Consider the following 13271-nt stretch of genomic DNA (forward strand, 5'->3'; position numbering starts at 1 on the left):
ACACAGGAATTCCCCTTTAGTTCCCAAACCCAAAAGACTATCAGATAATCAGTTTCCACTGTGGTCGCGGATGATTGGCCTATCATTGTTACCATCAATGCTTTATCATCCCTTGACGAGAAGGCACAAAGGAATCCCCCGTTTCAATAAGCGGTGAGCTCAATAATTTGGGCAGAACAGCCAGACTGGAGAGAGTCATGATCCAGACTGCTTTAATCTGTTTAGCAGACACAGACTTGAGGACTCCACTGTGCCTGCTTTGTTAATGTATGTTATATTTCTGTTAATTTATAGAGCAATGATTTATTTATAGACTTCTACAGCAGAACACACGTGAGTCCATTCAAATTTCAAATTCCCACATGAGATTACCCAGAATAATGTAATTTTAACAAGGTTCCTCCACGTTTACTAGTTGGGGTGAGTTGATCAGAAGCTTCCCATACATGAACATCAGTTTACAAACATATACTTGTTTGCACTTTTAGCGTATTTTTCCTAGTTAACATGATGCATAGAGTCACCATATTTAATGCACAAGTTGTGACAAACTTTTCGCCCCCTTACAGTTGTCCTCTTTTTCTGCTTTATTTGTCACACCTAAATATTTTAAATAAACAAATTTACATATCAAAGATAACCCGAGTTAAAACAAGATGCAGTTCTTAAATGACGAGGGGGGAAATGCTATCCAAACCAGCCTGGCACTATGAGGAAAACATAAAAACCTCATAAAGTGATTGGGATAACCGGTAACGAGTCCCTCATGTTGCTGGTAAGGAATCTTTGTCACATTGGAGGGTTTTCCAGTATATGTGTAAAGCCGGATTTATACTTTCCGTCAGCTCCAAAAGGGAGAGACACGGACGGAGACATTTTGCCCTCATACTTCTCCGTCTCCTGGGGAGTGTTGCAAAGCAATTCCCCGCCAGGACAACAGAGGGCGCAGCGCTGTTCTGTGGTATCCTGTCATGTATCTGGCCCAAGATAGTGTGTTTATATTGGTTTTTTTTTTTGTATATAAGAGACTTTTTAACACGGACAAATTTGTTTGTCTCTCATTTTCCTCCACCTCTTCATGGGCTCGCCACCTCTAAACCCACGTTTCCTGTCATTTCTGTCCACAAATAAAACGCTTGCTGCGCATCTTTTCACTCCTTTCACGGGGGGAATTAAACGTTCATATTTTTAGAGTTTTTTCGCGAGGTATTCTTCAAGCTTCTCAGTGTCTGCCGCTAGAAATTGTCGGCTCTCTTTATGTTTTTGAGGGCGCAATGGCGGCGGTGTAGACAACAATGGCGTCCTGACCAATCACAAGCTTGCGTTCTCTGTCTCGACGGACGGATGTTTAGAAAAGAGAGCTTGACTCCGTCCGTCCTTGCGAGGGCTCTCCAGCAGGCTAGCAAGGACGGACAATGGCGTTGCGTGCGTTCGTCCTGACACAGACGGAGAAGTATAATTTAGGCTTAAGTATTCTGCTGTCCAAAACAGTCTGATGTCTCAATCATGTTGGACAGAAGGTTGTACTGAAACCACCTCGCTTTTAATCTAGAATCTTCTGGTGCTGAACCATAACTGGCAACAGCCATGAAACTCATGGTACGGGATTGAGAAAATAGTACCTTTGCTTTAAAAAATGGAGCACTAACCACATTTGACCACAGCCATTCTTACTAATTGCACCTTTAAGGTCAAAGGTCAGACATTCTCCTTCAGGATGTTCTACTAGAGCAACAGGCCATGAAGCAGCAAAGCAGCCCCAGATCATCACACCACTACCACCATGCTTAACTTTTGCTGTGGTGTTTTCCTAAAATACAGAGTTTTACTCCATGAAAGGAGATATTTTAGTCTACTTCATGTTGTCAGACAGGCTCTACTGAAGAGATTTCTTAATTTTGCAGGTCTAGTTTTACTGATGGGCTTAATGAATTGGAATGTTTACTTTGTAAAGTGCCTTGAGGCGATTCTTGTCGTGATGTGTATAAATCTGTATCTGTATAAATAAACTGAACTGAATTGAATTAGTTGTAGCTGGTTGGTCAGCATTCAGCTTTCTGAATGATGTGGTTAAGTACACTAAATTCGTATTTCTTTAAAGGGGTCAGTCACTTTTTTGCATACAGCCAGTTTGACTTTGGTAACTTATATTCCTTTAGGAAATAGTTGGTGCATGAAAATTGTTTGCTATTTTGTTAAAGCTTTCAGAAAACAGTAAGTTGGTAACATTGGCTTCAAAAGTAATATACCACTCATGTAACATGTACACATTTTATGTGTGGCTTTAAGTCAGAAAACAAAATGCTTTGTTGCAATGCAGAATTCCCTTCTGTTAGTGCAATGTCAAAGCCTTGCAGACTCTCCGCAGATCTTTGCAGGCTGACTCAAAATCATTATGAGTTTAATTCACTACATAGTACTTGCTTGCTCTTTTTACAATTGAGATGTCTGTTGTTTTCCTCTGCAGGACTTGTGAAGGGCAGAATATCAAATATCGCACATGCAGTAATGTGGTAAGCCCTTTAAGTAACAGATGTCCAATGAACTATTAAAAAAAGTAAAATATGGCTTTGGGATTAAACTTGATCAAATTTAATGCTCAAGCTGAGTAATATAGATTCAGTGGTCTTGTTGTGTGACTAACTCCTGTGTATTGGTGTTGACAACAGGACTGCCCTTCAGATGCAGGTGACTTCCGGGCTCAGCAGTGTTCAGCTCATGCTGATGTGCGTTACCAGGGTCAGTTTCACGAATGGCTGCCTGTCTATAATGATCCGGACAACCCTTGCTCTCTCAAGTGTAAAGCAAAGGACTCGGATCTCGTTGTGGAGCTGGCACCCAAAGTGTTGGATGGAACACGTTGTTACACAGAGTCCTTGGACATGTGCATCAGTGGAGTCTGCCAGGTGGGAGAAAGAGCATTATGTAAGGATTTCTGTCCTTGTGTTTACATTTTTGAGACGTAAAATGTACATTAGAAAGAACCCTTAATATGAGGGTTAAAACAACAAATTTCAACTTAAAAAAACAGTGTGTCAATCATGTTGGAAGGAACACTACATTGAAACAGATTTCTCTCTCAGCCAGCTGAGGGTTTATCAGTTACTCTTTTACAATCCGTGAGTTTATGAGCTTGCCGCGTCTCAGTTGAGCTAACGCAATAGCGTGGGCATTTGTAATTTGACACCAGCAGGCAAAAAGCTCCAGAGTTGTTTAAAGAACTGAAGCCAGTAAACAGGAGTGACCTAGAAGTTATTTCTTGTACCCCTAAGAAGCCACAGCATCTTTTAGTTTTACTCTAATATTGGTGGAAGCAGACTAAAGGCTAATGTTGAGCTAACAGTTCAAACAATGAATTAGAAGCAAATAGTCCATTCTAAGAATATCTCAAGCTACATTTTTATTTCTATACTATTACCAACATCTCAATATTACAGTGCAATGCATGCGTGAAGTGAATAATGAGTCAGTCGCTGTGTTTAACTTCTTTAATGAGTCGTTCAGAACTATAACAGCAAGCTAACAGCAAGACAGCTAACAAAACACTTCCTCTAATGCCAGAGACGCATTACCGTAATAAGTGTAAGATGTGCTCACTACTGTAAAACACCCAAGAGGGCCAACACCAGAGATGACAATGTATTTATCGACTTATCAGCTTACTGTGTATGACTCATGTTTGCTCATCATCTAGAATATTCTGGTGCTGTTCCATAACAGAACAGCAGTGAGAAAAATGATATTATTGCTTAGGGGAGTAGACTGTATTAACCCAATTGAACCACAGGACGTCATCCTTTCATATTACACCTTTAAAGCATACAACAGGCATACCAAACTCAGAGTTTCAGGTAATTATCTCATTCAGCTCTGCTTACCTACCAGTTTTCACCACCTTATTGCAAAAAGGAAAAAAAATCAATTGAGTCTGGCAATGTTTTAGTTCTGGACAGAGCTGTTGCAAGATCTGATAACTGGTAGCTTTCAAATAACAAAAAATGTTCTGAAAAGGTTTTCAGGATAATTAATCACTTAATTGCTCTTTGGTGGGTTCTTAACCCATGTTCCCATCAGAGAGTGTGCAGCTCTTTTAGAATAAGCAGAATAGGACATAGATTTAATAGGTACAGGTTGGTGATAGGCGGTGTTATTACAAATTAAATCTGCAGGCACTCCCATTTGAAACTTTGGAACATGGTTGTTGAAATAATAACCTTGAATGAAGACAATTTTCTGATTTTAGTAGGAATTGAACAAGCTCAAATAAAGATAGAAACAGTTCTAGACTGTAAAATTTCCCCTCATAAACCTGTCATCATGAGGAAAGTCAAATCAGATCAGGATTGCTTTGAGTGGTACGTCTGGTCCAAAAGGGAGTGCATTAGTTTTGATACAAGAACTTAAAAGTAAAAAAAAAAGAAATGGTGCACAGAAGGCCGAATCGCTTCTTATACCATCTGATTAAAAGAATCAACAGGAATAATCCTGGGGATGTGGGTTTTAGACCCGCTATTCAGGAAATGGTTTACAATGCTTTTTTTTATCTTGCTTGAATGGAATTACATCCTGAGGCAGTGCGTGTGCATGTGTGCACATGCACGCCCTAAGACACACATTTTCTAAGGCTTAAAATCACATTGTGGTTTTGGTTTTTGTCTTACGGTCAGAAAAAACCTCCACTAATCAACTATGCATTGGTGGATGAGGCTAATAAAAGAGTAGAAAGAAATTGTGAAATGTGTGGAAACCACAATAGATTCAACTGGACATTTGTGATGCAGGCATTAAAAATTACTATGGATGAGACCAAAGCAATGTTTGTTTCTCTTTCCTTGGGAGTACTCTTGAAGGTTTCAAGTCCTCTTATTTGAATACAGAAATTTTTGCAGTACTTTTGTTCAAAAAATATGAAATCTTCAACTATTTTATTTGCTGACTTTTCAAAAGGATACAGCAGAAACCAAGTTGCATCTCACATTGTAGGAGGTTTTACTGTTTTTTGTGTGCCACAGATCGTTGGCTGTGATCATGAACTGGGGAGCACAGCGAAGGAGGACAACTGTGGCATCTGCAATGGCGACGGCTCATCCTGCAGGCTTGTGCGAGGACATTACAAATCCCAGCATGCTTCTGGGAAAAGTAAATTCTTTCAAATAAAAAAAATAATAATAATAATAAAGGGGTCCTAGAATTCCAAGACAAATTTATGTTTATGTATTTAGCAGACGCTTTTGTCCAAAGCGACTTACAAGTGATAATCGGCAGGTTGCCCTTGAGGCTAGCAACAACAACAACAACAACAAACAATTTCCAGTCAGTCATAGGTGGCAGTGAGGCAGCATGATGAATCATGGAGACGAGGGAACAAGAAGTGGACAGTAGAGAGGGGGGACGGGAGCAGGGAGGGTGCTAGTTTAGAAGATGCTCTCTGAAAAGCAGGGTCTTCAGGAGCTCATTGAAAATCGAAAAGGAAGCCCCTGTTCTGGTAGTGCTTGGTAGGTTATTCCACATTTGTGGAATAATGCATGAGAAGAGTCTGGATTGTCCTGAGTGTGGTGTAGGCACTGCTAGCCGACGATCCTGTGTTGGCCGGAGCGGCCGGGCCGAGACGTAAGCCTTTGCAAGAGGATTCAGGTAGAGGGGAGCTGTACCATCCCGGACTTTGTATGCTAGCGTTAGCAATTCGAATTTGATGCATGCAGCTAGCGGTAGCCAGTGGAGCTCAATGAACAGAGGGGTGACGTGCTCTTTTTGGCTGATTGAAGACCAGACGCGCCGCTGCGTTCTAGACCATTCGAAGAGGTCTCACAGTACAGGCTGGAAGACCATTTAGAAGGGCATTGCAGTAGTCGAGGCGGGAGATGACAGTAGATTGCACCAGGAGCTGGGTGGCATGTTGTGTTAGGTATGGTCTGATCTTTCGTATGTTATACAGCGCAAAGCGGCATGAACGAGCAACAGAGGCAACATGATCTTTAAAGGTCAGGTGTTCATCAATCACAACACTCAGATTTCGAACTGCCTTAGAAGGAGCCAGAGATAGGAAGTCATTTTTGATTGAGATATTGTGCTGAATGGATGGTTTTGCTGGGATGACAAGTAGTTCAGTTTTAGAGAGGTTGAGTTTGAGATGGTGGGATTTCATCCATTTTGATATGTCAGAGAGACAGTTTGATATTCGTGCAGAGATAGTGTGGTCATCCAGTGGAAATTACAGATAGAGCTGGGTGTTGTCTGCATAGCAGTAGTAGGAGAAGCCATGTGATCGAATGATCTCACCCAGTGAGGTGGTGTATATGACAAAGAGAAGAGGTCCTAGTACAGAGCCCTGGGGGACTCCTGTGGCAAGATGGTGCATGGTAGAGGATTGTCCAAGCCAAGATACACTGAATGATCATCCTGTGAGGTACGATTCAAACCAGGCGTGTGCTTTCTCTGTGATGCTCTTGCTAGAGAGTGTGGACAAAAGGAAACCATGGTTGACAGTGTCAAATGCAGCCGATAAGTCGAGCAGGATAAGCACTGAGGATTTGGCAGTCGCTCTAGCTTCTTTTAGCAGAGAAGTTTCAGTGGAGTGGCCCTTTTTGAACCCAGATTGGTAAGGGTCAAGCAAACAGTTTTGTGAGAGGTTTTCTGTTATCTGCTTGAAAGCCACCCTTTCAATGATTTTGGACAGAAAGGGGAGGAAAGAGATAGGTCGGTAGTTCTCTACATGATTTGGAGGAAGAAATGCTTTTTTTTTATTATCAGCGATTAAACCTGAGCATGCTTGAGAGAGGTGGGAAATGTACCGGATGTCAGTGAGGAGTTAATCACATTTGTGACTGCTGCGGCTACTGTAGGAGAAATAGCTTGGAGCAGCTTGGTCGGAATGGGGTCGAGTGGGCATGTAGTAGGGTGGCTGCACGTGAGAAGCTTGGACACACAGTTCTCAGTGAGAGGGGAAAAAGAGGAAAATGAAGCAGTAGGGCTTGAGGTGGTTGGGCTAGAAAGAGTTTGTGGTAGCGAATGTTCAGGAGTGGCCAGTTGAGTAAATTTACCCTGTTGTTATTGAAAATAGGCAGCTTAGGGTGTCTAATGTAACAACAAAAACTTTGTGCCATCTCTGACCTGCTTTCTTGTGTGAATTAGTAAAATTAGCTCCGATCCAGTCTTGTGATTCGAAATAATATTTATAATATCATCATGTTTCTTTTCAATGAACTACCTGAAAGAGTGATGTTTTATGGCAGTTAAACTAGGAAATTAAAAAATACAAAAATAAAGAAATACATAAATAATGACAAAAAATTTTTAAGGTGGAATATGGAACATGAAAACCAAAGTGATATCTAGTGTGTGGAGGTTGTAGTTGCATAGAACAAGGTTTCCAGCCTTTGGGATATCAGGTTCGCTGCCAATACGTGACATTTTTTATTTTGGTCCGTCTGTATAGGCTTCACCTAAATTCACTCGGGTTTTAGATCTTTTATAGTCGCTCCTCTTCTGAGAACGAAAACGGCATCTCCTGGGCTCAGAAGCAGCTGCCATTTTCCACAGAGCCAGCCTCGCTGTGCCAAGCGGACTTATTTTCAGCCCTCAATGGCGCCCTCTATTGGCTGGTAGATGTAAACATAAACCCAGTGTCGTGCCCATCAAAATAAATAGAGCTAATATAACTTTTAAAGGAAATTAGCATTTCTTGGTTCTTTTTAAACACAAAAGCAATTTTGTTCTTTACCTTGTTTGCTAAAGTTCCAGCTACTTCTTTTTTTCTGTGTTTAAAAAGAAGCAAGAAATGCGAGTTGAAAAGAAAAACAGAATGACCGTACAGAAGATTTTAAAAGGAAATACTGTACCTTCATTCTGCACACCTCAAAACGCCCCTCAGAAGAATAATTTAAAAACAAACATAGCTTTTTATTCTGTTGTTTTTTTATTAAAGGCTGGTTTAACATGCCGTAACATGGTAAATGGCCTGGATTTGTATAGCGCCTTCTTTGGGTTCTACAACCCCCAAGGCGCTTCATAGCACAATCAGTCTTTCATCACACACACATTCACACGCTGATGATAATGAGCTACAATGTAGCCGCAGATGCCCTGGGGTGCACTGACGAAAGCAAGGCTGCCGAACACTGGTGCTACTGGTCCCTCTGACTGTCACCAGCAGGCAAAGCGTCAAGGCAAGCTTAGACACACCACTTCAACTTAAACATTATACAAATGCCAGTCACAGTAATGCTAACCACAGAAAAACGCAAGCCCAATCTACTGCTAATGCTAGCTGGAGCTCCTGCCAACTTCCTTGTTGGAAAACAGGAAAACAGCAAAGAAGAATGTGGGAGTACACATTTTTCTGGAAGTCCTGGGAATATCCAGATTGTGAATGAATGCCAGATAGATCCATAGCTTGCAATCCGGTTCAAAAGAGTATGGCTGCACACTGCCTTGTTCGTGCCAAAAACACATTTTATCCACCTCGATGTAGCGTACCATAGACACATTGCTTGGTGTGTGTGTGTGTGTGTGTGTGTGTGTGTGTGTGTGTGTGTGTGTGTGTGTGTGTGTGTGTGTGTGTGTGTGTGTGTGTGTGTGTGTGTGTGTGTGTGTGTGTGTGTGTGTGTGTGTGTGTGTGTGTGTGTGTGTGTGTGTGTGTGTGTGTGTGTGTGTGTGTGTGTGTGTGTGTGTGTCTTCTCAATCCCCAGTGAGTCATGGTGGATGGCTGCTTATACTGAGCCAGGATCCTCTGGAGGTTTCTTCCTGTTAAAAGGGAGTTTTCCTCTCCACTGTCGCTAATGCTTGCTTAGTATGAGGAATGCTGTCAAGTCACTGACACTAGTCAGTGACTTGATGCAATTTGCTGGGTTCCTTATATAGGAAACATTTTTTCTGATTGGCTTAATGAACTGACCTGGATTGGAATGTTTACTGTATGAAGTGCCATAAGATGACTCTTGTCGTGATTTGGCGCTATATAAATAAAATAGAATTTAATTGAATTGAATAGCGTAATACAGGTCATTCTCAAAAAATTAGTATATTGTGATAAAGTTCATTATTTTCTGTAATGTACTGATAAACATTAGACTTTCATATATATTAGATTCATTACACACAGCTGAAGTAGTTCAAGCCTTTTATTGTTTCTAATATTGATGATTTTGGCATACAGCTCATAAAAACCCAAAATTCCTAACTCAAAAAATTTGCACATTTCATCCGACCAATAAAAGAAACGTGTTTTTAATACAAAAGAAGTCAACATTCAAATAATTATGTTCAGTTATGCACTCAATACTTGGTTGGGAATCCTTTTGCAGAAATGACTGCTTCAATGTGGCGTGGCATGGAGGCAATCAGCCTGTGGCACTGCTGAGGTGTTATGTAGGCCCAGGATGCTTCGCCTTAAGCTCATCCAGAGTGTTGGGTCATGCGTCTCTCAACTTTCTCTTCAAATATCCCACAGATTCTCAATGGGGTTCAGGTCAGGAGAGTTGGCAGGCCAATTGAGCACAGTAATACCATGGTCAGTAAACCATTTACCAGTGGTTTTGGCACTGTGAGCAGGTGCCAGGTCATGCTGAAAAATAAAATCTTCATCTCCATAAAGCTTTTCAGAAGATGGAAGCATGAAGTGCTCCAAAACCTGATGGCTAGCTGCATTGACCCTGCCCTTGATAAAAAACACAGTGAACCAACACCAGCAGCTGACATGGCACCCCAGACCATCACTGACTGTGGGAACTTGACACTGGACTTCAGGCATTTTGGCATTTCCCTCTGCCATCTTCCTCCAGACTCTGGCACCTTGATTTCCAAATGACATGCAAAATTTGCATTCATCCGAAAAAAGTACTTTGGACCACTGAGCAACAGTCCAGTGCTGCTTGTCTGTAGCCCAGGTCAGGCGCTTCTGCCGCTGTTTCTGGTTCAAAAGTGGCTTGACCTGGGGAATGCGGCACCTGTAGCCCATTTCCTGCACACGTCTGTACACGGTTGCTCTGGATGTTTCTACTCGAGACTCAGTCCACTGCTTCCGCAGGTCCCCCAAGGTTTGGAATCGGCCCTTCTCCACAATCTTCATCAGGATCCGGTCACCTCTTCTCGTTGTGCAGCGTTTTCTGCCACACTTTTTCCTTCCCACAGACTTCCCACTGAGGTGCCTTGAAACAGCACTCTGGGAACAGCCTTTTCATTCAGAAATTTCTGCGTCTTACCCTCTTGCTTGAGGGTGTCAATGATGGCGTTCTGGACAGCAGTCAGGTCGGCAGTCTTACCCATGACTGCGGTTTTGAGTAATGAACCAGGCTGGGAATTTTTAAAAGCCTCAGGAATCTTTTGCAGGTGTTAAGAGTTTATTAGTTGATTTAGATGATTAGGTTAATAGCTCGTTTAGAGAAACTTTTCATGATATGCTAATTATTAGAGATGGGAATTTTGGGTTTTCATGAGCTGTATGCCAAAATCATCAATATTAGAAACAATAAAAGGCTTGAACTACTTCAGTTGTGTGTAACGAAGCTAATATATATGAAAGTCTAATGTTTATCGGTACATTACAGAAAATAATGAACTTATTCACAATATGCTAATTTTTTAAATTTTTTTAGAAGGACCTGTATTTCCTTGATCACAGAACCGTAAAGCTATAAAAATGTTTGTGTTTATTTTTTAGGAGTTTTTATGTTCTTGAGCGGTGTGCTCAAACTTTGACACATTTTGTTTGTCAAACTTATAAAAATTAGGTAATTATAAATTATTTGAGTTTGAAATTACCGTAGTTTAATTTCTGTTTTGTTAGTATTGTTGTTTTCTCTGTCTTGCTCCAGCGGAAGACACAGTGGTCATCATCCCCTACAAGAGTCGTCACGTACGTCTGGTTCTGAAAGGCCCGGATCACTTGTGTAAGTCCTGGTAGGTCTGGGGTGTCCTTCAATCCAAAACAGTAGAAAAATACCCTGCTGCTATTATTTGGTTGTTATATTGGTAGATTCCATTGGTCAGGAGTACACTGGTTAAGTTAGACTCTCCTATATTTAGTCTCTGTTGTGGTGACTCACTTTCCACCATAGTATAAAACAATAGGCTAGACCCTCCACATGAACAGCCATGACCTTTAAATGCATGGACTCCAATAGAACTTTGCACTTCTTCAGTTGAGTGGAGCACCAAGCTGAGACAGTTCTTCTTTTGGATCAGACTCGTTTGTGCAATGCATCCCACCAACACCTGATGATGCTTTGGTAACCTGGAGGCTTGAAACCCATTGTTACCGTACAACTCCCATTGGGAGTCATAACTGCTGCCAGGCTGTAATGTTTCCACAAAGTTAAATGTGCTTTAGCTGGTTCATTTGGAGCAGCAACATCTCGTCTCTCGTCTCGTCTTCCTCCGCTTATCCGGGTCCGGGTCGCGGGGGCAGCATCCCAACTAGGGAGCTCCAGGCCGTCCTCTCCCCGGCCTTGTCCACCAGCTCCTCCGGCAGGACCCCAAGGCGTTCCCGGACCAGATTGGAGATGTAACTTCTCCAACGTGTCCTGGGTCGACCCGGGGGCCTTCTGCCGGCAGGACATGCCCGAAACACCTCCCCAGGGAGGCGTCCAGGAGGCATCCTGACCAGATGCCCAAACCACCTCAACTGGCTCCTTTCGATCCGGAGGAGCAGCGGTTCTACTCCGAGTCCCTCCCGAATGTCCGAGCTCCTCACCCTATCTCTAAGGCTGAGCCCGGCCACCCTACGGAGGAAACTCATTTCGGCCGCTTGTATCCGCGATCTCGTTCTTTCGGTCATTACCCAAAGCTCATGACCATAGGTGAGGATTGGGACGTAGATCGACCGGTAAATCGAGAGCCTGGCTTTCTGGCTCAGCTCCCTCTTCCCCACGACAGATCGGGTCAGCGTCCGCATCACTGCAGACGCCGAACCAATCCGCCTGTCGATCTCCCGATCCCTCCTACCCTCACTCGTGAACAAGACCCCGAGATACTTAAACTCCTCCACTTGAGGTAGGACCTCTCCCCCGACCCGGAGGTGGCAAGCCACCCTTTTCCGGTCGAGAACCATGGTCTCAGATTTGGAGGTGCTGATCCTCATCCCAGCCGCTTCACATTCGGCCGCGAACCTACCCAGCAAGAGCTGAAGGTCAGAGCTGGATGAAGCTAGGAGGACCACATCATCCGCAAAAAGCAGAGACGAGATTCTCCTGCCACCAAACTCGACACACTCCACACCACGGCTGCGTCTAGAAATTCTGTCCATAAAAGTAATGAACAGAACCGGTGACAAAGGGCAGCCCTGGCGGAGTCCAACCCTCACTGGGAACAGGTCCGACTTACTACCGGCTATGCGGACCAAACTCACGCTCCTCTGGTAAAGGGACTGAATGGCCCTTAACAGAAAGCCACCCACCCCATACTCCTGGAGCGTCCCCCACAGGGTGCCCCTGGGGACACGGTCATAAGCCTTCTCCAAATCCACAAAGCACATGTGGATTGGTTGGGCAAACTCCCATGCCCCCTCCATCACCCTTGCAAGGGTATAGAGCTGGTCCACAGTTCCACGGCCAGGACGAAAACCACATTGCTCCTCCTCTATCTGAGATTCAACTATCGATCGGACCCTCCTCTCCAGTACCTTGGAGTAGACCTTTCCAGGGAGGCTGAGGAGTGTGATCCCCCTATAGTTGGAACACACCCTCAGGTCACCCTTCTTAAAGATGGGGACCACCACCCCGGTCTGCCACTCCCTAGGAACTGCCCCCGATGACCACGCAATGTTGTAGAGACGTGTCAACCATGACAGCCCTACAACATCCATAGCCTTAAGATACCCAGGACGAACCTCATCCGCCCCCGGGGCTCCGCCGCTGTGTAGTTGTTTGACTACCTCAGCAACTTCTGCCCCCGAGATCGGACAGTCCATCCCCAGGCCTCCCAGCTCTGGTTCCTCCTCGGAATGCGCATTGGTGGGATTGAGGAGCTCCTCAAAGTATTCCTTCCACCGTCCGACTATAGCCTCAGTTGACGTCAGCAGCTCCCCATCCCCACTGTAAACAGTGTGAGCGAGTTGCTGCCTTCCTCTCCTGAGGCGCCGGACAGTTTGCCAGAACCTCTTTGGAGCCGATCGATAGTCTTTCTCCATGGCCTCACCAAACTCCTCCCACGCCCGAGATTTTGCCTCGGCAACTGCCACTGCTGCACCCCGCTTGGCTATCCGGTACCTGTCTGCTGCCTCCGGAGACCCACAGACCAGCCACGCCCTGTAGGCCTCCTTCTTCAGCCTGACGGCT

The 13271-nt window shown here is 43.9% G+C and overlaps 1 protein-coding gene across 5 annotated transcripts in view; it reads left to right on the top strand.

Annotated features, from left to right (window-relative positions):
- Positions 1-13271, top strand: part of adamtsl3 (ADAMTS-like 3) — a 193177-nt gene that overhangs the window by 143974 nt on the left and 35932 nt on the right. For all 5 annotated transcript variants that reach the window (XM_015946509.3, XM_015946510.3, XM_054747523.2 and 2 more), the window contains 4 exons: positions 2468-2513; positions 2670-2906; positions 5013-5139; positions 10812-10886. In XM_015946509.3, coding sequence (XP_015801995.3) covers positions 2468-2513; positions 2670-2906; positions 5013-5139; positions 10812-10886 — 485 coding nt within the window. The remainder of the gene's footprint in view (positions 1-2467; positions 2514-2669; positions 2907-5012; positions 5140-10811; positions 10887-13271) is intronic.

This window comes from Nothobranchius furzeri, chromosome 2, assembly GCF_043380555.1.
Source record: "Nothobranchius furzeri strain GRZ-AD chromosome 2, NfurGRZ-RIMD1, whole genome shotgun sequence".
NCBI lineage: Eukaryota > Metazoa > Chordata > Actinopteri > Cyprinodontiformes > Nothobranchiidae > Nothobranchius > Nothobranchius furzeri.